This window comes from Kryptolebias marmoratus, linkage group LG24, assembly GCF_001649575.2.
Source record: "Kryptolebias marmoratus isolate JLee-2015 linkage group LG24, ASM164957v2, whole genome shotgun sequence".
NCBI classification, from domain to species: domain Eukaryota; kingdom Metazoa; phylum Chordata; class Actinopteri; order Cyprinodontiformes; family Rivulidae; genus Kryptolebias; species Kryptolebias marmoratus.
Genome location: NC_051453.1, coordinates 19,902,114 through 19,929,889, shown reverse-complemented (window position 1 = coordinate 19,929,889; position 27,776 = coordinate 19,902,114). Strand labels below are relative to the sequence as shown.

General features: G+C 41.3%; 1 protein-coding gene across 2 annotated transcripts in view; it reads left to right on the top strand.

The window, feature by feature from the left end:
* The window catches only part of herc2 (HECT and RLD domain containing E3 ubiquitin protein ligase 2), a 49,656-nt gene extending 22,461 nt beyond the window's left edge, over positions 1-27,195 (top strand). For both annotated transcript variants that reach the window (XM_017423450.2, XM_037974063.1), the window contains exons 33-91: positions 152-288; positions 491-642; positions 748-939; positions 1,045-1,232; positions 1,321-1,513; positions 1,612-1,794; positions 1,880-2,064; positions 3,479-3,626; positions 3,710-3,906; positions 4,042-4,272; positions 4,353-4,491; positions 4,609-4,755; positions 5,145-5,287; positions 5,418-5,685; positions 5,790-5,923; positions 6,061-6,159; positions 6,259-6,427; positions 6,511-6,636; positions 6,745-6,853; positions 7,697-7,836; positions 8,328-8,518; positions 8,615-8,720; positions 8,943-9,034; positions 9,115-9,290; positions 9,428-9,539; positions 10,247-10,328; positions 10,403-10,637; positions 10,888-11,065; positions 11,318-11,399; positions 12,310-12,481; positions 12,595-12,739; positions 13,167-13,392; positions 13,882-14,053; positions 14,438-14,624; positions 15,010-15,153; positions 15,741-15,932; positions 16,025-16,178; positions 16,292-16,399; positions 16,496-16,627; positions 16,754-16,912; positions 17,074-17,192; positions 17,811-17,936; positions 18,026-18,181; positions 18,275-18,589; positions 18,744-18,958; positions 19,106-19,283; positions 19,371-19,532; positions 20,680-20,771; positions 20,857-20,996; positions 21,090-21,277; positions 21,413-21,610; positions 21,725-21,808; positions 22,208-22,349; positions 22,473-22,667; positions 22,834-22,946; positions 24,664-24,854; positions 24,951-25,056; positions 25,132-25,344; positions 26,292-27,195. In XM_017423450.2, coding sequence (XP_017278939.1) covers positions 152-288; positions 491-642; positions 748-939; positions 1,045-1,232; positions 1,321-1,513; positions 1,612-1,794; positions 1,880-2,064; positions 3,479-3,626; positions 3,710-3,906; positions 4,042-4,272; positions 4,353-4,491; positions 4,609-4,755; positions 5,145-5,287; positions 5,418-5,685; positions 5,790-5,923; positions 6,061-6,159; positions 6,259-6,427; positions 6,511-6,636; positions 6,745-6,853; positions 7,697-7,836; positions 8,328-8,518; positions 8,615-8,720; positions 8,943-9,034; positions 9,115-9,290; positions 9,428-9,539; positions 10,247-10,328; positions 10,403-10,637; positions 10,888-11,065; positions 11,318-11,399; positions 12,310-12,481; positions 12,595-12,739; positions 13,167-13,392; positions 13,882-14,053; positions 14,438-14,624; positions 15,010-15,153; positions 15,741-15,932; positions 16,025-16,178; positions 16,292-16,399; positions 16,496-16,627; positions 16,754-16,912; positions 17,074-17,192; positions 17,811-17,936; positions 18,026-18,181; positions 18,275-18,589; positions 18,744-18,958; positions 19,106-19,283; positions 19,371-19,532; positions 20,680-20,771; positions 20,857-20,996; positions 21,090-21,277; positions 21,413-21,610; positions 21,725-21,808; positions 22,208-22,349; positions 22,473-22,667; positions 22,834-22,946; positions 24,664-24,854; positions 24,951-25,056; positions 25,132-25,344; positions 26,292-26,564 — 9,531 coding nt within the window. In that variant the 3' untranslated portion in view covers positions 26,565-27,195. The remainder of the gene's footprint in view (positions 1-151; positions 289-490; positions 643-747; positions 940-1,044; positions 1,233-1,320; positions 1,514-1,611; positions 1,795-1,879; positions 2,065-3,478; positions 3,627-3,709; positions 3,907-4,041; positions 4,273-4,352; positions 4,492-4,608; positions 4,756-5,144; positions 5,288-5,417; positions 5,686-5,789; positions 5,924-6,060; positions 6,160-6,258; positions 6,428-6,510; positions 6,637-6,744; positions 6,854-7,696; positions 7,837-8,327; positions 8,519-8,614; positions 8,721-8,942; positions 9,035-9,114; positions 9,291-9,427; positions 9,540-10,246; positions 10,329-10,402; positions 10,638-10,887; positions 11,066-11,317; positions 11,400-12,309; positions 12,482-12,594; positions 12,740-13,166; positions 13,393-13,881; positions 14,054-14,437; positions 14,625-15,009; positions 15,154-15,740; positions 15,933-16,024; positions 16,179-16,291; positions 16,400-16,495; positions 16,628-16,753; positions 16,913-17,073; positions 17,193-17,810; positions 17,937-18,025; positions 18,182-18,274; positions 18,590-18,743; positions 18,959-19,105; positions 19,284-19,370; positions 19,533-20,679; positions 20,772-20,856; positions 20,997-21,089; positions 21,278-21,412; positions 21,611-21,724; positions 21,809-22,207; positions 22,350-22,472; positions 22,668-22,833; positions 22,947-24,663; positions 24,855-24,950; positions 25,057-25,131; positions 25,345-26,291) is intronic.
* Positions 27,196-27,776: the final 581 nt, after the last annotated feature.

Below are 27,776 nucleotides of genomic sequence, written 5' to 3'. Positions count from 1 at the left end.
TATTTGATGTATTGTGCAACCCTAAAGAGCGTTCAGTTTACTAGGCTGATCATTGTACATTTATTTATTGTCAAATCACATCCCTTAACATCACTTGAGAGCCCCTATTGAGCTAAGAAAGTACCTACATGTTAACTCTGTTTTATCTCAGCTGGAAAGGGCTGAAGTGAGGCTCGAGGGCATTGACACCATGCTGAAGTTAGCCTCCAAAAGCTTCCTGCTGCCATCTGTGCAATATGCAATGCTCTGCGGCTGGCAAAGGGTCATACCTGAAGGGACCAACATTGGGTAGGTCACTAGGTTCTTGGAATGTGCTATGAATTGAAACAAAAGTATATTGTATTAGAATAATGCTGTAGGCATCAGGTAAACTGTTACTGCGCTGTTACTGTTTCACATAAAGTCAGAATACTTGTGGAATGATAGGATCTGTTTTAGCTGTAGTTTATTGTTGAAGTATTAAACTTTGGAATATATTTTCTCCTCTCAGAGAGCCCTTGTCTGACTGCCTGAAGGATGTAGATCTGATCCCTCCCTTCAATCGAATGCTTTTAGAGGTGACATTTGGGAAGTTGTATTCTTGGTCTATTCAGAATGTTCGCAACATCCTGCTTGAGGCCAGCACCCGGTTCAAAGAGCTTGGTGAGTGCTAGGAAAATATCCTTCTTCTCCTTCCCAGTTCAAGGTAAATGTTTTTTTAAATAAATTTTTATTATGCATTGCCTGTTTATTTGTTTTTTTATCCAGGTGTGCAGCCTGTTCCCTTGCAGACCATCACCAATGAGAACCCAGCGGGACCAAGCCTTGGCACCATTCCACAGGCTCGCTTTCTTCTGTCTATGATACATATGTTGTCCCTGAAACATGGGTCTAATAGCCTTAGTCTCCTGCTAAATTCTGGCCTTTTGGCCCTCACACAGAGTATACTCAAGCTCATAGGTGAGTGCTGTTCTGTCACACACGTGCAGGCTCAGAATGGCGGCAGGAGGTTTTCTCTACAGATTTATGGATGGGTTTTTTTTTTGTTGCTCTGCCTGTTTTTAGGACCCAGCACTGACAGCAGTGAGGAGGACCTCAGTTCATGTGCACATGGAGGCTCAGCCACAGTGCTGGAAGAGCCCCGAAAGGAGGCTGCCCCCGCTCCCTTACCTGCCTCTGGTCCAGAACTGGCTGCCATGATGAAGATTGGCACCAGAGTCATGAGGGGAGTTGACTGGAAATGGGGAGATCAGGTACCTGGATCAGTTTTATTCTGGATGATTTTGAATGTATCATTCTGATGGACTTAAAGTCAAGTTTCTAACTTTGTGCACATTCCAGGATGGTCCAGCACCAGGTCTGGGCCGAGTCATCGGAGAGCTGGGTGAGGACGGATGGATCAGAGTTCAGTGGGACACAAGCAGTACCAACTCATACAGGATGGGCAAAGAGGGCAAATACGACCTTAAACTTGCAGAGCCGCCTCCAGCTGCCCAGCCCACAGTTGAGGACTCAGACACCGAGGATGACACGGGTTAGTTCACTCTGCAGACTCAGAACTGTCAACACATACAGAAACTTGTGTAAATGAAAAACTTAATGTGTTTTTTAAATTTTGGTTTTGCTTTAAAGAAGGTGAGCTGATTGAGAAAAGCAGCCACCCAACAGCAATGATGCTGACCAGCACAGTCAACTTGTTGAAGACACTCTCTCTATCTGCTGGGATCTATGCAGAGGTTCTGCAAACAGATGCTTTACGGACTCTGTGTGGACTACTGAGGATGCTTGTGGAAAGTGGAGTGAATGACAAGTCAAGTAATTAAACCCCTGTTTTTAGATTTTGTTTTTTCCAAGAAATAATACTGGGCATAATTTTGACTTGACCACTCTTTGTTGTCAGGTTGTCATTCCCACAGATTGGTGTCTCAGGAGCAGCACAGGAGCTGGTGTACTCTGGGTTTCATTCGCAGCATTGCTCTTATGCCACAGATGTGCAGCACTCTCAGCACCTCTGCTTGGATTGGCCTGCTCCTCCGAATAGTAGAGGGACACCAGTCCTTCAATGCCATTACTCTGCAGAGACAGGTAGACTAATGTGATTTGAAGGATTTTCCCTCTTTGCTATTTTTGTGTTTAAAACATGGTGTTATGATATTCAAAGAAGTGGTATGTCTCCTTAAATGTAGTTATTAATAATTATGAAAAGAAGAATAAACAACTGTACAAACTGCTGTCAGATTGAAAAGCAATTGATACTCAGTGCCTTCAATCCGTTCAAGATCTTTGTTCCAGGCAACTGCATTGGTTAGTACAAGAAAACAATATTCCTAAAACCTCATTTTTTAAAGTTCTTACAAATACATTCTAAAACAAGGATCTTTTCTAAAAGCCACATTAGGCCATAAAGCAGAAATGTTATGGACTCTCTTCTGTACTTTAGTCTATATTTTTAATATTTCTGAGTATGTGGTCACTATCAAGTCAAAATGTACGGAAACTACAACTGTTGCACTTCATTTTGGGTCCCTTCTGTTTAAAAACATCTCATCCAGTGTTTCCTCAGATCTGTAGAAGGGAAATACATAACATTTAACTTTTCAAAGTTGCAGAAAATTACCTTCATATTTATATCCTCTCCCAATTTCATCTTCAATTCACATTGCAATCACTGCACCTCAGATATGGAAAGCCAAAACTTTTTTTTGTTGTTGATTTTTGCTTCGTTATTCCACCTGAAAGAATTGTCTGAAAGAAACCTGATAAGACCCAGATAGTGTTTTTTTTATGTTTTATATTCTAACTTAGAAATCAGAATGGTTTTGGCCTTTAAATTTTTTTTTCAAACATGTTTTATTTGCCTTTGAATGTACATTTGTGTATTACCATCTTAAAATATGCTCATGTAAGCTACTAAAATGAGCCTAAAAACATTTAAAGAATTAGGCCCCGAATGAAGCCAAGTGTTCGGGAAACTAATATGTGACAGAAACTACCATACATGTAGCATTTGCAGTCTTTAACAACCAAGTTCAAATCACAGCTCACATCAAGTTTGTGCCTAAACTCCAGCTATCTGTGACCAAAATCCAGACAAGAGAAATGTAGTATAATAGAATAAATCTTTCAATCAAGTTTTGTGTTTTTAATGAGTTTGCTAAGAGTGCTATAGTGAACCGTCAGGCTCAGTTCTTTTGACTGTGATACAGTAGTAACATACTTTAAAGCTTATTGAATGTTTGTGTGTGAGATCTCAAAAGACAAAGTGCAGAACAGTAGGAACAGGTGGAGTCCAACGTGTTCCTACACCCCCTAAAAATCAGATGAAAAATCTAGTCAGGGCTGAGTAGGATTCATTTTACTGTGTTGCAACCAGAACATGTCATAAAAACTTCATTAGAACATACATAAGTTTCTGTGAAACACTCCATCATGCATGAAACATTGTAACAGAATCTGGTGTGGTATCATCCTTTGTCTTATGTGCCCTGTGTGTTTCCAGATCCTGGCACTGCGCCTCCTGCAGGCAGTCCTGCCTTCATGGGACAAGACTGAGCGCTCTCAGGATATGAAGTTCCTGGTGGAAAAGTTGTTCTGCTTCTTGGGAAGCCTGCTAAGCACCTGCTCATCAGATCTGCCACTTCTCCGAGGTGCTAACACAGATCAGGCTTTCAGTAGAAAAACACATACTACGTGGTAGTATGTGTTTTTAAATGTTTGATTGTTTCTGCAGAAGGTTCCTTGAGAAGGAGGAAGTCTCGTCCACAGGCATCTTTGACAGCCACTCACAGCAGCACGCTGGCAGAGGAGATTGTTGCTGTCCTGCGTACTCTACACTCCCTGAGTCAGTGGAACAGCCTGATAAACGATTACATCAACACTCAGCTCAGCTCCATTGGAGATATTATGACTGGCTGCCAGTCTGAAGCTGTAAGATTTACTGCTCTCTCATGGCTACAGTTGCTGTGTTATAAGATGTTAACTCAGAATAGTACTTTCATTCAGACTTTGTTGATAAAATCAGGAATAAAAACTGGTTCTTGTAAATGTTTCCATTTATTTCAGTGTATCTTGGAAGAGTATTTTCCTGACTCAGAGGGTCCCAGAGTCTGCAGTCTGATGGCAGTTCTGGCAGTGATTGGTGGGATTGATGGGCGCCTCAGGCTGGGGGGGCAGGTCATTCATGAGGAGTATGGAGAAGGGACGGTCACACGCATCACCCCAAAAGGCCGCATCACTGTCCAGTTTTATGAAATGAGAACCTGCAGGGTTTGCTTGCTCAGCCACCTCAAACCGGTATAAGAATGTCCAGATGCTTGCAGGTGTAACATATAAATGATCAGACTGATTTTATTTGATGTTTGCTTTTTCCTTAGCTGCCTGGCGTCTCCTTCAGTGTGCAGAACCTGCCGCTCAATGAGCCCATGTTGGCCGTTTGGGCTCAGTTGGTCAACTTGGCTGGAAGCAAACTGGAGAAACAACGTATGAAGAAGTCTCTCAGCCGAGGGCTCACAGGTGCAGAATGTGACATTAATTTTCCAGAAATAGACTTTCATTTTTTGAAAGATTGGTGAATTTACACTAAGAGACAAAGGAGTCGGTTTAACCAAACCCACTGTGTATATGTTTCAGCTGACCAGGTGGACATCCATTTGCTGCGGTGTCAGCAGCTGAGGCTTTATATTTTAAAAGCAGGACGGGCGCTGCTATCTCATCAGGACAAACTCAGGCAGATCCTCTCCCAGCCAGCAGTTGTGGACATCGGACCCAACACCAGTGGTAAGACCTCAGGTTTGATTTTCTAATTTATCCGTTTAATCCATTTCAAGTTAATCTTTTTTTTTTTGTATAACTGAGTTGTTTCTTGTTTGTTTTAAAGATTAATTGTTATTAAAAAGAAATGTTCAGTTAATAGAAAATGTGTTTTGAAGTTTCCCAGTAAGTAAAAGTTTTATTTAGAAAAAACAAAGCTACAACATTTGTGGATAAATTTAAAAGCATCCTTTTTTAATGACGTTATTTAGATAAAATGTAGCTGAATGTGTGTGCAGTGTGTTGCTGGTTAGAGGTCAGTCCATGAAGGCTTTGTTTGATCGCAGTGATAAATATTAGATTGTGTTTGGAATTTGGAAACTGTTTGAACACCCTCTTTCTCTGTTTTTGTGTAGATGATCCGGTGGTGTCTTCTCCTGATGTTGGAGACTTGTCTCCTGAGGGTCCACTGCCCCCTTTGATCCTCCTGCAGCAGCTGCTGTCTGCAGCCACTCAGCCCTCCCCCATCAAAGCTATTTTTGACAGGCAGGAGATGGAGGTAAACAAGCAGATCTGAACACAAAAAGCTGTTTTGAAGTCATTGTCAGCAGGGAAGCTGCACTTGACTGATGTTTTGAATTAGTTTGATCTGTTCATCATCTGTGCGGTGTGTGTGTGTGTGTGTGTAGGCAGCTGCTCTGGCAGTGTGTCAGTACCTAGCTGTGGAATCTGCCCACCCGTCCTCGCCACTGTTTGAGGAGAGCAGCTCGAGTGAGGCCACTACACCTGTCACCATACAACATGTCAAACCACCCAAACAGAAGAAACAAAAGACCTCCCCTGTACCTCCATTACCCATAGTCCTCCAGCTTATGGAAATGGGCTTCCCAAGGAAGAATATTGAATTTGCTTTGAAGTCACTGTCTGGTACTACAGGCAGTGCCTCTGGTGTCCCAGGTATAGTTTCATGTGACAAACTGTTGAATTGTTTATTATCATAGCACTTTATAATATTATGCTGGGAAAAATACATCTGGACAATAACTGAACTTCTACATTAGGTGTTGAAGCTCTGGTGAGCTGGCTGCTCGACCATCCAGACATTCACTTCACGGAGCTATCAGACGCTGACACTGTGTCCGATGAATACTCAGACGAGGAGGAGCTGGAGGAGGCAGAGCCAACGTTTTCTGTGGTACTTTGCTTTTCCTTTTTCTTCTCCTAGAATTCACACAATACTAACCTAAATCTGTTTTTTCAGCTACTCAAATTTTCTTTATCACGTGATTTATCAGTAGATTTATTTGCTACCTGGTCTGTGTTTTACATTAGCCTCCAGGAGCTGTGGTGACTGAGAGTCAGACATTTAAGAAGAGATCGGATTTCCAAAGCAACGACGATTATGCTGTTTATGTGAGAGAAAACATTCAGGTAAAAGCACCTGCCTTTAAATATGATCTAAAACTGCGTTAGGGAGATGTTAAACGAGATAAGTGAAAAGCAATGAGTTCCCTAATGGGTTCCCTGCAGGTGGGAATGATGGTGAAGTGCTGCAGAACTTACGAGGAAGTGTATGATGGAGATGTCGGGAAAGTGATAAAGCTGGACAGAGATGGACTTCATGACTTAAATGTGCAGTGTGACTGGCAGCAAAAAGGAGGAACATACTGGGTTCGCTACATCCACATTGAGCTTATTGGTATGTTCTTTTTAAATGGATTAAAAGTTAGGAATATTAACAGAAGTAATAAAGTGATGGAAACTCGTATGTTTCCTTTCTAGGATTTCCACCACAAAGTTCTCCTTCTCATATAAAGATTGGTGACAAAGTGAGGGTTAAGCTCGCAGTCACAACACCCAAGTACAAGTGGGGGTCAGTCACGCACAGGAGTGTTGGAGTAGTGAAAGGTAAGCCCAGATATTAACGTCTTAAACTGAATATTAGTTTTTTTCCAGTAATGATTTGATTGCAGTTTTATACTGATTTAAATAACATCTTCTGTTTACCATACCAAGCTTTCAGTGCCAATGGGAAGGATGTGATTGTGGACTTCCCCCAGCAGTCCCACTGGACTGGTTTGTTGTCCGAGATGGAACTGGTACCCAGTGTTCATCCAGGAGTCAGGTAAAGCATGCAAAGGATTCTTTGTCTCCACAGTAAACCGTACATGTACAGTTTACATGTTAAGTTGTTTATGCTGCCATTTTGGATATCACTCAAATCCGCAACACAGGGCACACCACACTGTGCAAAGAGCATTTCTAAGTGTAATACGGTGGAATCAGATTACTATCAAGCACTCGACAGCGATGCCAGGTGTTGCCTAAATTTTGGCTATGGGTGAGGACCCATCTTCAAATTCTGTTGCTGAGCAGAAAACTGTTAAAGACTGAAGGATTCAGAGTTGTTAGACTTCAGTTTCCTCATCAACTTAAAAAAAGATGTTTCACACAAACACACATAAACATAAACTTATTATAAATAAGGACTTCAAATAAAGAATTGTGAGAGTACAAATACTATCACATTATGCAATTAGCAGACATAAGGCCCAAACTCAGGAAATTACCTGTATAGATCCAGCAATATAATACTGTCTACACTGTGGTGTATATTTACCTGATATGAAATACTGACTGCATATTCTGGAGTAATCAGTGGAGCTCCAGTCTTTCCCCTTTACAGCTGCAGTCCACCTTTTTCATTGATCGGGATCTTTTTGAAAACCATAAAATCTTTTCTGTCTGAATAAATATATCATCGTAAAGCGAACAGCAAACCATTGTGTCTTCATTAACTTCATAGCTTGTCTCAGAAGAGGTTATGCTGCATTCGGTGAATGCACTAAGTTTGATATCTCAATACGGTGGCATCTCTCACGTACCATCGCTGACATCATCGAAGTGACGTTGCTGCAGATCCTCTGCGTGCGTATTATTAAACTGTAAAAACCCATGCTGTCCGCAGGTGTGATGGTTGTCAGATGTTTCCTATTAACGGCCCAAGATTCAAGTGCAAAAACTGTGATGATTTTGACTTCTGTGAAAACTGCTTCAAGACACGCAAACACAACACCAGACACTCCTTTGGTCGAATCAACGAGCCTGGTCAGTCCCACATCTGCCACAAATGTTTTTTTTTTAATTTTTTTACTGACAATTTTAGTTGGCCTTTCATTAAAATGTATTTAACTCTTAGCTGGCCTTTGGTACTCTTAGTTAGCCTTTTGGTTCCTTTAGTTTAGTTTTTATCATGTCTGATCAACTGAGGTTTTTAAATCCTAGTTCAGTTTATGTTAGTTTTATGTTGGCGTTCATTATATCTTAGTTTGGTTTTTCCTCAGTTTATCTTGTGTGTGTGTTTTTCATTTAGATTATATTAGATTTAATTTCGATTATCCCAGCTCATATTTTAGATATTGTTATGTGTGTTTTGACTCTGTATTTTTATGTAAAATGTTGTAAAGCACTTTGTATTGCCTTGTTGCTGAAAAGTGCTATATAAATAAATTTGACTTGACTTGACAACAATGTGTGAGGTGTTCCTGTGGAAGTGTTTACATGGATGTAAACCTGTTGTTCACCATCTCTGCTTTCAGGCCAGTCTCCAGCTTTTTGTGGCCGTTCAGGCAAGCAGCTCAAGAAGCACCACAACAGCCAGCGTGGGATGCTTATTGACGATTGGTCTCGTGCTGTGAAGAGCCTCAACGTGTCGTCCTCCGTGAACCAGGCGTCCCGCCTCATCGACTGCAGTGATCAGTGTTGGCAGTCCTCCGGCTCACAGGGAAAGGTAGAAAATTAAACTGTAATAGGTTTTTATTTTGATTTGTTTAAGTGTAATGCATCAACTAATAGACTTCACTGTTTTTGGGTTTTTTTTTGGCAGCACTGGATTCGTCTTGAGCTTTTCCCAGATGTTCTTGTGCACAGGCTAAAGATGATTGTTGACCCGGCAGACAGTAGCTACATGCCCTCGCTCGTTGTTGTATCGGGTGAGATAACATACTTTTATACGGTTGGGATTTCTTGTTGTCTACCTGAAATATTTGTTCATCTCTAAAACAAAAAAATGGCTTGAGATGGTATGAAAATGCAAAATACAAGTTGATACTTAATATTACTTTGATTTTTAATTTAAGATGTTTTCTGTTTTTCCATAGAAATTTTCTTTAATTCTTTAGTAACAAAATGTTTTTTTTATGATATTGATACAGGTGGGAGCTCTTTGAACAACTTAATTGAGCTCAAGACAATTACCATCAATCCCACAGACACCACAGTCCTTCTCCTTACTGATTGTACCGAGGTTGGTAAATCCTAAATGAGATTGTAATTGTTTGCTTTTATTGTGGTGTTGAATCACTTTCTTTGTGTCTTCATTTTCAGTTTCACAGATACATTGAGATTGCAATCAAGCAGTGCCGCAGCTCCGGTATAGACTGCAAGATTCACGGACTCCGCATTGTGGGGCGCATCAGAGCCGAAGATGAAGATCTGGCCACTGTTCCTTTTTTAGCATCTGATAATGAAGAGGAAGATGATGAGAAAACTACAGCTGGGAGGTAAGACAGCTAAAGGAATTCATGTGTAAGTGCAAAAACATTCAGAGTTACAGTGTTTGATGAAATTTTAATTGATTTAAAGTATGATCATTTTTTTCCTAAGTGGTCTAATTAAGTGATTTTTATTTTCCTCCCAGTCTTGCTCGTAAGAAGTCCCCAGGATTGGAATCAGCAGCCGCCATCAGGACCAAAGTGTTTGTTTGGGGTCTGAATGACAAAGACCAGCTGGGAGGACTCAAAGGCTCCAAGGTGTGTTTGCAACAGAATGAAACCGTATTTCAAGTAGCAAGTTTTTTGTATCTCTCTGCCATGTAGTTTGAAAAAAATGACGAATAATAGGGAAAAAAAAGAGCATTTGTAAATAAAATCAGAATTTTAAGTTCATCTATTACTTTACTACCATAGATTGTTTTTAGATAGTTGCAGGTCTTTATTTTCTATTTTTTTACTATTATTATAAATACACATTTTCTAATCTGTTTGGCTTTGGTATATGTTATAAGTAGATTAAATTCTTGTATTTTGTTTTAACATTTCTTAAAATAATAAAAATGAATTATTTTTTTGTTAGTTTTACAAAGGTATTAAAATAGAAATGACTAGGAATTGTAACGTAATGTTTTATCTGGGTAAGCTGTTTGGTTGTGAAACAACATGGTGAATATATTTGCCAGTGTTTAGATCATATTTGAGTATTGGCTAATATTCCAGCTGGTCACTGCAGCAGTATCATGTCTTTTATAAAGTTGGGTCAATTCATATAACTTTTGGTTGTTTTTAATAACTGTTTAAATTTCCTCAGCGTGCACATCGCCACATATACTGAACATCCTAAACTCTACCACACCTTTCCAACTTCACCAGTTTGGAAATCGTACGGCAGCAGGAAACAGACACGCCACAGGACGATTTTTGACAGCAGCTAAATTTTTTAACTACTTTTGTGTTTTCCGCAGATTAAAGTTCCCTCCTTCTCTGAAACACTTTCTGCACTCAATGTGGTCCAAGTGGCTGGTGGATCCAAGAGTCTCTTTGCAGGTAATTTAAGAAAATTAAAAAAATCTTTTTTACATTGTGTTTTATTTCTTAACTGGTGAGTTTTTTTTTTGCAGTGACTGTGGAGGGGAAGATTTACGCATGTGGAGAGGCCACCAATGGCAGGTTAGGTCTGGGCCTCTCTAGTGGGACCATCCCTATCCCTCGTCAGATCACTGCACTCAGTAACTACGTGGTGAAGAAGGTGGCTGTGCATTCTGGTGGGCGCCACGCCATGGCGCTGACTGTAGATGGGAAGGTCTTTTCCTGGGGCGAAGGAGACGACGGCAAACTGGGGCACTTCAGCAGAATGTATGTTTATTTGCACATGTGCACTGCACATCTCAGACATAGTGATTGGCTAATTCTTGATATATTTTTAGGACATAAAGTGTTTGATGACAATGAAAACAAATATGGGCTTTGACTAAGTCTGTTTTAACAGATAACAGTATTAATTTTATTCAGTATTGTCGTAAGCATAAATTGTTTCAAATTCAGATTAAGATTTTCCTAGAATGTGTGATCAACAGTTGAGGAAACATCTGATCTTTCTTTTAAGGAACTGTGATAAGCCTCGGTTGATCGAGGCATTGAAGAGCAAGCGTATCCGTGACATCGCCTGTGGAAGCTCTCACAGTGCTGCAATCACCTCCAGCGGGGAGCTCTACAGCTGGGGTTTAGGTGAATATGGCCGCCTTGGACATGGAGACAACACCACTCAGCTTAGGCCCAAACTGGTACGTACATGGTTTCCATTTCACCCTTTGTGAACTTTTCAGAAGCAGATATTTTTACTCAGTGTATTTAAGAACAGACAAATATGAACTTCTCTTCAAGCTTAAGTTTATTTTCTCAAAACCTTTTATCACCTTATAAATCTTCTAACACCCAATGATTTAATGACTAAGTTGCACCTTATTTAGATAATAGTATGCATGAATTCTGTCAGTAGATAATTTGTGATTTCTCGTGTCTGATCTGTGATTTAGGTTAAAGTGCTTCTCGGGCACCGAGTTATCCAGGTGGCTTGTGGCAGCAGGGACGCTCAAACTCTAGCTCTCACCGATGAAGGTAATTCAGTTAACACGTGTTGCTGCCATGGGACGTTTTCAACCAAGGGTCCATTTTCTTTACTTGCTTGTCCGCGGGTCACAGGTAGTTGGTGGGGTACAACTTAGTCAGGTCTCCAGTCCATCACAGGGACACATAGAGACAAATGAGACGAACAATCATTCACCCTCTCACTCACACCTGGGGACAATTTAGAGTTACCAATGAACCTACCATGCATATTTTTGGTCTGTGGGACGAAACCGGAGTACCCAGAAAAAACCTATAATACATCTTTGAAGTTGAGTTTTTAAAAATGAGACTTGTTTGGTTCGGAATCAAACAATTTTGTTCATAATTTTTGTGGACAATATTTCTAGGCGCAGCCGAGGTGTTGAGAGGATCCATTTTGGTGGCCTTAGGATCTCGTCTCTGCTTTTTGCAGATGATGTGGTCCTACTGGCTTTATAAAGATACAAGCAGCTGAAATGAGTTTTCTCCGCAGGGTGTCTGGGCTCTCCCTTAGAGATAGGGTGAGAAGCTCGGTCATCCGGGAGGGACTCAGAGTAGAGCCGCTGCTCCTCCACGTCGAGAGGAGCCAGTTGAGGTGGCTCGGGCATCTGGTGAGGATGCCTCCTGGACGCCTCCCTGGTGAGGTGTTCCGGGCACGTCCCACCGGGAGGAGGCCCAGAGGAAGACCCAGGACATGCTGGAGGGACTATGTCTCTCGGCTGGCCTGAGACATAGTCTCTTGGGATTCCCCCGGAGGAGCTGGCCCAAGTGGCTGGGGAGAGGGAAGTCTGGGCCTCTCTGCTTTGGCTGCTGCCCCTGCAACCTGACCCCGGATGAGCGGAAAAAAATAGATGGACTTGTTTGATTGTGACTTGTTTGGTTGTGTCTCCATTTTCATTTTTATATATTTTTTTGTCAGGATTGGTGTTTTCTTGGGGTGATGGGGACTTTGGAAAGCTTGGCCGGGGAGGCAGCGAGGGCTGTAACATTCCTCAGAACATAGAGAGGCTCAATGGACAAAGTGTCTGCCAAATCGAGTGTGGAGCTCAGTTTTCCCTGGCTCTGACTAAATCTGGAGTCGTTTGGACCTGGTAAGATTGTCCTCTAATACATAAAGGATGAGACTGTGTTTATCACAGTTGGAAATTACAAGTGACCACTCTCAGATTTCCAATCATTGTTAAATGTCTGTATTTCCAAACAGGGGTAAAGGAGACTATTTCAGACTGGGCCACGGCACTGATGTCCATGTTCGAAAGCCCCAGATGGTGGAAGGACTGAGAGGGAAAAAGATCGTTCATGTTGCTGTTGGAGCCCTGCACTGTCTGGCTGTCACAGAAACAGGACAGGTTTGTTATGATCATCATGAAAGCAGAGATTCTGCTCATTTGCTGCCATCCCACAGTTTCAACCCTCACTGGAGCAGGAGAAATGTCTTTTCTTCCAATGAGAGTTAATTTATCTACTCTCACCTTTCCTCCGAGGCACCTCTGACCTTTACTGTTATAATCCTCATTTAATAACTTTACTCTGGAAGTAATGTTAGGTCAGTAATTTTATTAACTGAGATACAGCTACTAAAGTTTTTGAGAGACTGGTAAGAATAATAGCAGAAAAATACGTTCATAATAATAAAGAAAAATGCATTTATTTTAATCTTATATCACTTTTTTTGGTCTCAGTCTCTAGGTTGAGATCCATTATGTGCCTAAGTGTAGGACGATGATTATGATTGTTTTTCTTGCAAACAACTGCTTGTTTGTGTCTCTGTCTAAGGTGTATGCGTGGGGGGACAATGACCATGGGCAGCAGGGAAATGGCACCACCACAGTCAACAGGAAACCTACCTTGGTTCAGGGTCTAGAGGGACAGAAGATCACTCGAGTGGCATGTGGCTCCTCCCACAGTGTGGCCTGGACTACTGTGGACGTGACCACACCCTCAGTTCACGAGCCAGTCCTTTTCCAGACAGCCAGAGACTCCCTTGGAGCATCTTACTTAGGTAATTCTTTTTTTCCTATTGTTTGTAAACTACAGCACTAAAACTCCAGTCATCTATCAGATCTTTGACAAAATAACATTGTGAGAACATGGCATATTGTACATGTTAACCAGTGAATTTTAAAGTTATTTGAAAAACATTAATTTAAACATAACGTTTGTAGTTAGATGTTAAGAAAAAAACCCCGAAATCATCTGAGAGTTTTAAAATTTAAGTCTGGAATTTAGAAATTGAAAATGTGGAGGAACCATAAAGGTAGAAAATGAGTTTTTAAAGAAGTGGGGCTTTAAAAAGTTGTTAGATTAGAATGTGTAAATGTAGGCCTCATTCTGCGTACTGTATCTCATGCAACCCGTGGTTTTATGTTGCTTTGTTTGGCAACAAGAGGCTTATAATGCAGACCTTAAACTAAGAGCTGAAGCTGTTTTGATCATGTTTTGATCAGTCTTTGTTTACACTTCTTTTGATTTCAATTTCATTAATTATTAGGTGTCCAGTCAGACAGTGACTCATCAGCAGTGAGCAACAAGATGAGCGGTCAGAGCAGCGTGAAGTCAAATCGACCCTCGCTGGCTAAGATTCTCCTCAGTCTGGATGGGAACCTGGCCAAACAGCAGGCTCTGTCTCATGTCCTGTCAGCTCTCCAAATCATGTATGCAAGGTATGCTGTCTGCACGGTTTGGATCATCCCTATTTAGTGTTTAAAAAAACCTCATTTTTGTGTGTTGGAAGGATGGCTAACAATACATAATAGATCACACATTTTTGCATTTTAAGTTATGATCACGTCAGCTTTTGCATTTAACCTAAAACCTATTGTGATTCCAGTTCACATGCCAATTAATTTGAAATAGAATTTCCATATTGTTTTTAGTGCTATTTTAAAACCTTAATTACTGAATGATTGAACTAAATAAGGGACATTTTGCTGAGACTGTAGCTGAAAAAGGAGGAGATAAAAATGTGAAGTTAGTCTGTCCACTTGCACAGGTATTTATCATTAATAAATATTATTATTAATAAGGTATGCTTTGTGTTATCTCAGGGATGCAGTGGTCGGTGCTTTGATGCCTGCCAGCATGATTTTACCAGCAGAGTGTCCTTCCAGCTCACCTGTTCCCCCGTTAGACTCCTCATCTTCATCCTGCTTCAGTGATGAAGAATGCCCTCCTGTCCCTCCTGAAATCGAGGAACGGGTCAGCCCTAATCCCTGGCAAGACAAGAAGGGAGAGGTACATTTTATTCTGGTCTTAAAAGGAATATCCAAATCTGTGTGTTATAAAACAAACTGATGCAGGTTGAATGAGAAAACGAGAAAATTAGTCAAAGATAAATCCTCATATTTAGCACAAACGAGTCGTTTTCCACAGAACAACAGATCAAAATTCACCCCAAACTTAAATTTAAATATAAACCTTATTACAGGATTTTATTTCCTAGGATACTTGCTTTATTCAAACCTGGGAAACTTGCTGATAGAATGGATCATTTTAAACCTAATGCAGCCATTATTAATAAAATGATTATTGTTTGAATAAATCTTCTAGATAACATCTTTTTGCACGGTTTGTTGTTGTTAATGCACTTTGTTAATGTGTGTGTTTTGTGTGAAAACAGGCTCCTTCGTCAGAAGATGCAGTCACGCCATCTTCAGCTGTGACTCCGTCGGCCTGCGGAGCCTCCTCACGTCCTTTCATTCCCGTCACCGATGACCCCGGAGCAGCTAGCATCATAGCTGAAACCATGACAAAGACGAAAGAAGTTAGTTTATGTAATAATAGGAATCTGTGCACTAGGCATGGGCCAGTATGAGATTCTGTCTGTTTGATAGCCTTGAGCAAAAACACCACAATGTCACAATATGACGGTTTAAAAACCAAAAAATTAAAATGTATCACATGACCTATTTGCTTTTGTTTTAAAACAGATATGCACCTACTATTATTACTGCTGTTAAAACAATACAACATATTTCTATAATATTAAGTCATATAGCTATAAGAATACATTATTTAATATAATATACTATTAAATACACATACGGAGAGTGAGAAAACACAAGTGAAGCAGACTTTTTTAACAGGGGGAAGGTTTGAGGGAATTCCCCTCATTTTTCCAATATTCCTAGAAGACTGAACGCTGATACATACTTCGACACTGTTTCTGGCATCTCAATATAAGAAATTTAAACCATAAGAACGGTATGATGGAAAATGTAGTGGTTTTGACACCATGATTTTTTAACACTGTGGTATACCTTGAAACCAGAAACCAACCCATGCCTAGTTTGTTCCTAACATTGTGCCATGAACTGCAGCCATCAAACACGGTTTTGTTTCTTATCTCAGGACTCTGAGAGCCAGAGTAAAGTTGTTGGTCCAGAGCCTCAGTACCTGGATGAGTTCACAAGTCTGCTTGTGCCTGATGATACTCGAGTAATGGTGGACCTGCTGAAGCTGGCTGTGTCCTGTCGCTCTGGAGAGAAGGGCAAGGAAGTGCTGTCTGCTGTGCTGTCTGGAATGGGTACAGCTTACCCACAGGTAATGTCTTGTTATCCTTTAGAGAGAGAGACACGTGCTGCTGGCCTGTAGTGTCCTCACATCTGTCATCTTTGCATTTCTGTGCTGTGCAGGTTGCTGACATGCTGTTGGAGTTGTGTGTCACTGAATTGGAGGATGTTGCCACAGACTCGCAGAGTGGCCGGCTGTCCTCCCAACCAGTTGTTGTGGAGAGCAGCCACCCTTACACTGACGACACTTCTACCAGCGGCACCGTCAAAATCCCAGGTTAAAACAAACCCAGCATTTGTTTCAGTGAAATTTAGTCCTATGGAAGGGGCTAATAATTTTTAAGTATCACAAATATCTTAGACAAACCTCTTCTTTGTTTTGTCCTGTAGGTGCTGAGGGTTTAAGGATAGAGTTTGATCGGCAGTGTTCAACCGAGAGGCGCCACGACCCGCTAACAATCATGGATGGAGCAAACAGGATTGTCTCTGTCCGATCAGGTGATGATAGGGAGACGCTTTACGTCATTGTTATATAGTATAAAAGATGCAGAGGATAAAAAAAAATCATGTTGTTGCCTGCTTTGTGTGTTTCAGGTCGAGAGTGGTCCGATTGGTCCAGTGAGTTAAGGATCCCAGGAGATGAACTCAAATGGAAGTTTACAAGTGATGGTTCAGTTAATGGTTGGGGCTGGCGCTTCACTGTCTACCCCATCATGCCTGCAGCTGGTGAGCTGTGTGACACATGCCCCAAAGTTTTCCCACTAGTTTTGTTCTATTGATAACAATCATTTCATTGGCACGTAAAAGCACTGCTGTGGTTTGTGACATGTCACTTGTTTTGTTTTTCTGTAGGCCCCAAAGACTTGCTGTCTGATCGCTGTATCTTGTCCTGTCCCTCCATGGACTTGGTGACATGCCTCTTAGACTTCAGGCTCAACTTTGCATCCAACAGGAGCATTGTGCCCCGCCTAGCTGCTTCTCTTGCTGCTTGCGCCCAGCTCAGCGCATTAGGTATCCGAATTTGTCATGAATACTATTAAACACAGTGTTGGTGAAAACAGAATTGACCACAACTTTTATATCTAAGTGTATTTGAAACATATATTAGAGAGGAAGATTTTATTATATTAAAAGTTTTTCTCTGTGAGATATTAATATTTTATCATGTTCAGCTGCTGGACACAGGATGTGGGCCCTGCAGAGACTCCGCAAGCTTCTGACCACAGAGTACGGTCAATCCATCAACATAAACAGGCTGCTAGGAGACAGCGAAGGAGAGGCTCGCTCTATTGTGAGTACAAACTTCCTGTTGAGATACATGTTAAGTATTTATTACCCAATGTATAATCAGAATTTATAGAATCACTAACCGTGTCCAATGTAAACATGGCGTTAGTTGGTCGTTAATTAATTAATTAATTAATCTTTATTTAACCAGGCAAATCCCACTGAGATCACAGATCTCTTTTTAAAGGGAGGCCTGGGCAGCCTAACATGCATGTTTGTAGCCTTAGTAGTAGTGCCTGAATTAAAATAGACACACGTGTGTAAGTTAACTAAGCCACTTCTGTGACTTTGCTCCATTTGTGTTAACTTTATTACAGCCATTTCAGTTGTTAAATCTGTTTATTAGTAGTATTTTACCATTGGTGTTTGATTTATCTGTTTATTTCTTAAATTATTGACATTGTCTTGGCCAGAATTTGTTTACTTACAAAATTGCTTTTGTTGTACAGAGTTAAATTTTATTCTTATACATTATCTACAACTGTACTGCTAATATGCAATCATTTGGAGCTACAAAAAGGAGAAACTGAATTAAATCAGGAGTAAATGATGCAGAGCGAGGCCCCTGTTTAGGAAAACAAGAGCTATACGTTTACCTGTAATGTAATCTATGTTCTTCCAGAGTTTCACAGGCAGCGCACTGGCTGCTCTTGTTAAAGGGCTTCCTGAGGCTCTGCAGAGGCAGTATGAGTATGAGGACCCCATAGTCAGAGGAGGCAAGCAGCTGCTTCATAGTCCATTTTTCAAGGTATGACGCACAAATGTTTGGAGTTTCATAAATGTTTAATGATCAGATAATTTTTTTTCTCAAAGACTAATTTTTAATTTGTTGTTCAGGTATTGGTTGCTCTAGCTTGTGACCTCGAGCTTGATACGTTACCCTGCTGTGCCGAGACACATAAGTGGGCCTGGTTCCGTCGATACTGCACTGCTTCCAGAGTGGCTGTGGCCCTGGATAAAAGAAGCTCTCTACCACGAACCTTCCTGGAAGAGGTAGATGTGCCGCTGTCTGTGGCAGCGATCAGCCTTCTTCATCGCTTCTCCACCTGAGAAAAAGTTCTGAACATTTTGTCTTTTCTTTTGAAGGTTACAAAGAAAATCCGTGAGCTCATGGCAGATCACGAAAGCATGAATGGACTCCATGAGAGCCACGACTTGTTCAAGCGTGAGCACGATGAGCAGCTTGTACAGTGGATGAACCGACGCCCAGACGACTGGACCCTCTCTGCCGGAGGGAGCGGCACCATCTATGGCTGGGGCCACAACCACAGAGGGCAGCTGGGGGGCATTGAGGGAGCAAAAGTCAAAGTTCCCACACCCACCGAAGCGCTCGCCACACTAAGACCAGTACAGCTCATTGGAGGAGAACAGACTCTGTTTGCTGTCACAGCTGATGGAAAGGTCTGAAATCAGTTTGATCCCTTCAAACATAATGAGTTTTATGAACTGCATGCTGCACATTTCTGTCTCAGATGCTCTTTAGCAGGAATATTAATTAGCAATGAAAGGACCAAAGAAATGTGAAATAATGAATTGGTTTGAATTTGATCTTCAGCTGTATGCAACTGGATATGGAGCAGGGGGCAGGCTGGGTATTGGTGGCACTGAGTCTGTGTCCACCCCAACTTTACTGGAGTCCATCCAGCACGTCTTTATCAGGAAGGTGGCAGTAAACTCAGGAGGGAAGCACTGTCTGGCCCTTTCCTCTGAGGGAGAGGTTTACTCCTGGGGAGAGGCTGAAGATGGAAAACTAGGACACGGAAACAGAAGGTAAAGCTTTGTCAGTGAACAGATACCTTTAAATTCAACTTACTGTTTGTAAAGTCATGATACAAGCTCATATTAATTATAATTAAGGAATAAAAGTGTGTAAAAGGCTTGGGCTTTTACTATAACTGGAATTCTTCTTAACTTCAGCCCCTGTGACCGTCCTCGTGTAATTGAGTCCCTGAGGGGAGTAGAAGTGGTGGATATTGCAGCTGGAGGTGCCCACAGCGCCTGCATCACAGCCAGTGGTGAGCTCTTCACCTGGGGCAAAGGTCGCTATGGAAGACTGGGACACGGAGACAGCGAGGACCAGCTTAAACCCAAACTGGTTTGTGATCGTTTCGCTCAGTTTTTCCTGACTCTCCATGTTATGCTCTTGACGTTATATGATTAACTGTTTATGTGGTTTCTGCAGGTGGATGCGCTGCAGGGTCACAGGGTTATCGACGTTGCCTGCGGCAGTGGAGACGCCCAGACGCTGTGTCTCACTGATGATGATATGGTCTGGTCTTGGGGAGATGGGGACTATGGGAAATTAGGCCGAGGAGGCAGTGATGGATGTAAAATTCCTATGAAGGTAAAGCAAATTATGCAGCAAAGGAGCAAAGACATCATTTCATATTTCTGTGCTTTTTCTTTGGTCACTGAAATTGGAGTACAGAGTATTTCAAACCTTACATTGTTTATGAGGTGTTTTTTTTTTCTCTGAATATCACCGACAACCCACAACATTGACTTTCAACAGTCAGTTGCCATTGGTAAATTTTGAAAATGATGATTCCCATCCTTTCATGAGTTAAATCAGAAAGTCTAGGTTCCTTGCTGTTGTTCATCTGCTTTTTGCATACCAGTGTGGGTTTTGATACACAGTGCTGTGTTACATCTGAAGGGATTAGGCTTCCTCTGTGACCACTAGTCAATAATAACAAGGTTCTCACCCAATTACCTCAGTCCTCTAAAGAATTACCTGTTTTTAGTATCATCAAAACCTCTTGACACTAGATGACAACCCCGCTACGAAGTTAAAAAATCACTGTTGTGTTTAAATATTGACACGAGTGAAACCCATGACTACTTATGTTGGAGCTCTTCCTCATAAAAACATTACAAATTGAGCTTTTTGGTTAAATGAATTTTTTTCTTTTGTAAAATAAGTCAAAGTGTATTTGTTTCATGGATCAGCTAACACAGCAAGGCCTAACAATACACATCAATACACACATAGTCACAGGAGCCAAGTAATGGTCCAGAATATTTTTTATTCTTTCCTAATAAGATGAGGAATATAAAGTGAGTTTAAAGGTGGATAAGGATAAGGTCCACTTCCGTACATGTATGCAAGTACAGTCTGGTGCCCAGAGCAGGAATCTGGCAGTAAATCATATTCCTTTAAACATGATCAGCAGTGCTGTGTTAAATGCTTTCTCAGCTTCTGGCATAATTTAGCACAAAAGAGGTGTTATTATACCTATAAAGCAGTGATGTTGTAACTGGATGCTAAGATGTGAAATTCCAGAGTCACTCAGCCTGTTTTAGTGGAACAGGAGGTCTTTATTTTGAAAATGCATGATCTCAATAAATCTGTGCTCTTCTTTATTTTACAAGTGTACAGCATTACTTCACAGGATAACATTATAGAAGTATTATGTGCTTTGTGATGAAGTGACTAACATAAACAAACATAGTTTTTTTAAAATAAATTTTAAGTGATTTGATGTCCTTAGATCGACTCTCTCACTGGCCTTGGAGTAGTGAAAGTGGAGTGTGGCTCTCAGTTCTCTGTGGCACTGACTAAATCTGGGGCAGTCTACACATGGTATGTACAGTCCTGCAGCGTGATGGTCCGTCACATGCTGTAGTGATGACTGGGCTCAGCTGGGTGTGTGTTTTGTTATTTATAGGGGCAAAGGGGACTACCATCGGCTGGGTCATGGCTCTGATGACCACGTGCGACGACCCAGACAGGTTCAGGGGCTACAAGGAAAAAAAGTCATCGCCATCGCCACTGGGTCTCTGCACTGTGTTTGCTGCACAGAAGACGGTAGGAAGAATCCTTTTATGCAAGATTTGGCCTTTTGTAACAGTTGATATGTTATTCAAAATTTTTTTGTTGTTGCTGTTGTATAAAAATCAGGAGAAGTGTACACTTGGGGTGACAACGATGAAGGCCAGCTCGGAGACGGGACCACTAACGCCATTCAGAGGCCGCGGCTAGTGGCTGCGCTGCAGGGCAAGAAAATCAACCGGGTGGCCTGTGGCTCTGCTCACACTCTCGCCTGGTCCACCAGCAAGCCCACTAATGCTGGGAAACTCCCGACACAGGTATTATCCCAGCCGGAAAAATGAGTTCCTTCCATTGCTTCCAGTAGATGGCAGTAAGGTTTTGCTAAAGCAAGTGACCTCCAAATTTCTATTTTTGTTCACTCTCTGTTTTTGTGATATTGGTGTGTTTTTAAGGTTCCTATGGAGTACAACCATCTGCAGGAGATCCCCATCATGGCTCTGAGGAATAGGTTGCTGCTGCTGCATCATTTCTCTGAGCTTTTCTGCCCGTGCATCCCGATGTTTGACCTGGAGGGTCGGCTAGGTCAGACAGGCCACGGCCCATCAGTTGGCTTTGACACACTCAGGGGCATCCTCATCTCCCAGGGCAAGGTGTGATCAAATGGAGGAAAAAAAAACATACATAAATCCATATAAGTAAATGGAAGGGAAGTGTTTAGCCAAGGGGATTTTATTTTTCTTGATTTATGGTTTATTTTCAAACAGGAAGCAGCTTTCAGGAAGGTTGTTCAAGCAACAATGGTAAGAGACAGACAGCATGGACCTGTTGTGGAGCTGAACAGAATACAGGTACAGTTAAAAACACAACCTTCTTTAAAAGCCTCTTCTTACTCCCAGTCAGTCTTTTTCCCCTCATCTATCCCATTCCTGCTGCGTTCCCTCCCCTTCGCCCACTGTAACGTTACGTTCCAGGCTGGCTCCTAAGTACTTCATGTGATGCCTTTCATAACGTTTTTTTTTTTTCATGGTGTGTGATCTGCACTCCTTCCTGTCTGTAGGGAGTCCTGTTCTAACTTTCAGACTCCACAGAGGGTTTTGGGTCTGTTCCGTCTGTGGAGGAGAGAAAGCTGTCAAATCCAGGCGTTCATGCACATAACTACTTTGGATTTGGCAGGAAGTTACTGAGCTCAGAACAGAAACAAATCAAACCCTTTTCTTTTCTTTTGTTTTGCCTTTTTCACCCTTCAGGTGAAGCGTTCCCGTAGCAAAGGAGGTCTGGCAGGCCCCGACGGAACCAAGTCTGTGTTTGGTCAGATGTGTGCCAAAATGAGTTCATTCAGCCCAGACAGCCTGCTGCTTCCTCATCGCGTATGGAAGGTCAAGTTTGTGGGTATGTGTTCATGTCCACAAAGTGATGCCAGGTCCTCGAATGTCTCTGATAAATTTATTACTTCCTTTAAAAGCATCTTTGTGCCTCAGCCTGCCTTGTTTGACACACTTGTTTTTTCGTCAGGTGAGTCAGTGGACGACTGCGGCGGAGGCTACAGTGAGTCCATTGCTGAAATGTGCGAAGAGCTGCAGAACTCCCTGACGCCGCTGCTCATTGTCACCCCCAACGGCCGCGACGAGTCGGGGGCTAACAGGGATTGTTTCCTGCTTAACCCTGCTGCCAAGTCCTCTCTTCACATGAGCATGTTTCGCTTCTTAGGTAAAATCCAGTGCATCTCCCAGTCAGCTCTGCAATGTTAATCCTACATAATAAAAAAATGCTACTGAGCGTGACTTGTTTTTGCTGAACACATTTCCACAGTATCTCAGATAATTGTTGTGGTTTGATCTGAGCGTCATGTTTTGTTGTCTTGCCGTGTCTGCAGGAGTCCTCCTGGGAATTGCAATCCGAACTGGAAGCCCCCTCAGCCTGAATCTGGCAGAGCCTGTATGGAAGCAGCTGGCAGGCATGAACTTGACCATCGCCGACCTCAGTGAGGTGTGCGCACAGCTCTGCCCCTCAATGCACTGATTAGTTCCCAGAGTGTGTGGGAAACGCACCAATGAGGATTCACTGAATGTGAAAATGTTGCTTTAAAAGGGTAGCTCAAATCTTTTGAGGTAGGGGTCTGTAGAAAGGTTACAAACAGTAGTTATCTTACTTGTTGTAGATAGCCCTTTGATTGATCTCAGTTTGGAGAAATAGTTATTCTACAGAACCCTACTTCAGATTGTCAGAACTATCCGTTTAAACACTGTCCCTGATGGCATCTGCACTCATATGGACACATTTATTCTCAAGTGTCTTTTGGGTGCCATCAGAAATCAATATTGGTTCATCAGACGAGACAACAGCCATTAGCTGTACTGATTCAAAACCTTAGTGGGTAATTAGGTAAAAATAAAAATATAAAAATGATTCATCAGAGAAGTGGTCAGTTATGAATAGAGAGCAAAAAAAATAAACCTTATCTCCTAATCTAATCACATGATCAGGTCACATCTCTGTTCAACACACATACAGTTGAATGATTGTAAATTTCAATACAGAATACAAAGAAAATAAAGTCAAGTCAAATTTATTTATTTAGCACTTTTCAGCAACGAGGCAGTTCAAAGTGCTTTACAACATGAAAATAAAATACAGTCAATGTAACAAGCTAAACAAAACATCTAAAACATGAGCTAAGGTCATGTAAATAAGACGTGAAAGTACAGAGTAAAACGTATCTAAAACAAGTCATACTAAAGATAAACTAAAAAAAAACTAGGATATAATAAAAACTAACATAAACTAAACTAGAATTTAAAAACCTGAGCTGAACAGATCAGAAATAATATAAGCTAAGATAAGCTAAACTAAAGGTACCAGAAGGCTAACTAAGAGTACTGAAGGCCAGCTAAGAGTTAAATACATTTTAATAAAAAGCCAACTAAAAGTGTCAGTGTATCTAAAACACATGCTAAACTAAAATATAAGATAAATTTATTTTAGTTTGCCTGGCTAAGGTTAAGTATGCAAAGCCAAGATAAAATTGACTGTCTAAAATAAAATAAACTGAGGAAAACCAAACTAAGATATTATAACCTTAACATAAACTAAACTAAAGCATTTTTGTTGCATGGATTGCAGATCAGAAACAATTCACAGTAGATATTCAAACAAAGTGCTTTGGTTGTTTTTATTTGACCTTTTTCATCCACGAGTTGTAAAAAGGAATGTCTCACTTCATTTCAGATGTTCTCTAACACCTGCAGCTCCACATGACCTACATTAGAGCACAATCATATACATTCCACCTCAGATTAAAATCTAAGCCTGTCCGTTTAGTTCTTCAAATACTCCTGGAAACCTATGGTGTTTTGTTTTAGTGGATCACGCTTTTGGCTTGTGTGTAGAAGGTGGCGTGAGTCCATGCTGCCCTCCCGCTCTGATCACGCTCTGAACTATCACTGTGAGAAGAGTGGAGTCGGGAAAATTCCTTTTCCTTCTCAATGCTGCTTTTGTTTGGTGGCTTTGCCCCTGAGATACTAGAAAGGTTAGATGGGAAATGATTGTAGCACAAGACAGAGCGGATGGCTGCGGAGTTCACGAGACTTGTGTTGTGGGCTCAAGTACTGCCACACATGCACGGACATATTAAATAAATAAGTAAATAAATGGGTTGTACAGATGAGTGAAATGGTAACCTGCAGTGATTTTCTGTCCTTCCCAGGTTGATAAGGATTTTATTCCTGGCTTGATGTACATCCGGGACAACGAAGCTACAGCTGAAGAGTTTGAGGGCATGACCCTGCCCTTCACAGTGCCCAACGCCAGCGGCCAGGACATCCAGCTCAGCGCCAAATACTCCCACATCACCCTGGAGAACCGAGCAGAATATGTCCGCCTGGCAATTAATTACAGGTGAAAAACCCTTCTGATGCCACACAGTTACATCTGCAGCCATATGGTTGTTTTTCCATGATTAATGTTGTTTCTTTGCTGCTGCTGCTGTTGCAGACTCCAAGAGTTTAATGAGCAGGTGTCTGCTGTGCGTGAAGGGATGGCTCGAGTGGTTCCTGTTCCCCTGCTGTCACTTTTCACTGGTTACGAGCTGGAAACAATGGTGAGGAGGAGCAGGTTTCTCCATCCTCTGGTTGTTTACCTTCAGATTCTGATAGAAATACCTCCTTCCTTTTAGGTGTGTGGAAGTCCAGACATCCCTCTCCACCTTTTGAAGTCAGTGGCCACCTATAAAGGCGTCGAGCCAACGGCACCACTCATCCAGTGGTTCTGGGAGGTGATGGAGTCCTTTTCCAACACAGAGAGGTCACTGTTCCTGCGGTTCGTCTGGGGTCGCACACGGCTGCCGCGCACCATCGCTGACTTTCGAGGTCGGGACTTTGTTGTACAGGTGAGAAATAATAATAATAATAATGTGTGAGGAAAAGCGGAGATCCCAGGAAATGGTTAGCAAAGAAACAAAGACACACTTAAACCTGAATCTTACACCTAAACATACCACAGCTGACTGGCATACATCGAGATGGCCTTCTACGTTCATCACGTCGAATCAAAAATGGTTGTTTTATTTGTACTAATGAAAATGTTTTGGAAATCAATTTATCCAACTTGTTTTTATATGTTCCACATTGTTCTGGCGTCTCTCCTCAAACTGGGAAATAATCTGAGCAGTTTTTTATTCTGTAATCCCAAAAACAATGTTAGGATAAAACTCTAAAGATTGACTCTTCAAGTTGGATGTAGTTGGATTTGATCACGCAAGGCGTGTCTCCACCTTAACACCGCTGTCAATTTCTCTGTGTACAATTATGTAGAGAAAATATCTATGGTTATCTGCAAGCATAAAAAGCAGCAGCTAGCTGTAGCATTTCCAGTGCAGCCTGGGGTATGTTATATCATATTAAATCTGCTGAAATGTTGTTATAATACACAATTGACAAAGTATAAAGGTTTATAAAACAGCATTTGCCTGAACCGGCCTGACAGTTTTGAGATTTGCTTTAAGATGGCAGGAATTCACTTTGGTCTTGGCCCTGCTGAGACTAGCCATTAGCTCGTCAGTCCTGTTGAATATAAACTCTGTTTCTCCAAAGTGAGGCTGTTCAAAGAACTATCTACAGCATGTAAAATATTGTTTATAACTTTTATACACAACCCCACAAACCGCATTAATGAACTGTACTTTAATAAACTGCAGTGCAGAATTCGCTGTCTTTTGATCCTTTTTTTGTTGCAACAGTAATATCAAGTTTACTGAAATCTATCACGGAGCTTCAATTAGCCTCCGAGTTAAACGTGGGCAGTTTAAGTTCTCGTATCTTTCTTGTTTGTGTTCAGGTGCTGGATAAATACAACCCTCCTGACCACTTCCTGCCAGAGTCCTACACGTGTTTCTTCCTGCTCAAGCTGCCCAGATACTCGTGCAAACAGGTGCTGGAGGAGAAACTGAAATACGCCATTCACTTCTGCAAATCCATTGACACTGACGACTACGCTCGCATCGCCCTCTCTGGGGAACCCGCAGCCGACGACAGCAGCGAGGACTCTGATAACGAGGATGCCGACTCGTTCGCCTCCGACTCCACACAGGACTACCTAACAGGACACTGAAGTTTGGTTTTAGCTGAGGACCTCATCGAGGAGCTGCTGCAGAGAATCTGTGTTAATCTATTGCACACATTCAGACATTCTGTTGAGAGAGGATGTGCAATGAACTCCAAAAGAAATATAAGCTAATAAAGCAACTAAGGAACACCAGTTAGCTCTAATTTAGTTTCTTCAAATGAAGCAGGATGATCAGCTGCACATGTGATTGTTGTGTTACATGGGATTACATACAGTAATATTATTGCAGTTACAGCCTAGCACTGTGGTAGAGTTCTCTCTTTGCTTTGTGTGAAATACCTGTCTTTAGACTGTATATAGAAATTGACGTGCGATAATAGTAGTATCCCTTTTTTTTATTTTTATTTTTTTTTTTAGTAATGACCCTGTTTCTTTATATAATAATGAGGAAAAAAACATTTTTAACTTAAAGTCAGTGTTTGTCACATGGCTCCCTTCAGTCAGAGACCAGCGAAGGGTTGCATTAAGATTTGTGTATTCCCCCTCCTCCCCTTCATCCTATTTGTGCACTGTCCTATTAAAGAATGTAAATGATCGTGCCATGTATTCACACAAGGTCTCATTCCTGCATATTAAATGTTCATACATTTCTGTTAATAAATACAATGGAAAGAAATAGTTTTCTTTAATCATTGTAGCATTTTGTTGTTGTACGGACAAGTTTAGCAAAGATTGAATGTGTGTGTGTGCGTGTTTTTTTTTTTTTAAGTAATATTTTCATTGCAGAATCTAAAAGGCTTTTGAAGCGATAAATGCAATGCAAACTAATGCAGGCAGAGATCGTGATGACTTTAATTTCCTGGATTTTATTTTACAGGAATGAGTCTGTTGGATATTGTAATCTGGATTAAATCTCATGTTCCAGTGCTTGTGGAAAGTAGCAAAAAATAGTGCTCTCTGTTGTACAGACTTTTTTTTCCAAACCAGGGCTCTTGTTAAATCTGGCAGCTGCAAATCAAATTACACTTTTATTTATTTGTTTATCCCTCTGATTCTCTTTAATATAGAAGAAAGGTTGGAGCAGACAGTTGTGAGTGTTAGCTCTGTAGGATTTTATATATATATATATGTGTGTGTGTGTGTGTGTGGCACATGTAATTTTTTCTTTATATACAATATAAAACCACTTACAGATTTCTTAACCATAGCAATCCTCTATATATGTGTTTATTTTAGAGGGTTACTATGGCGTCTGTT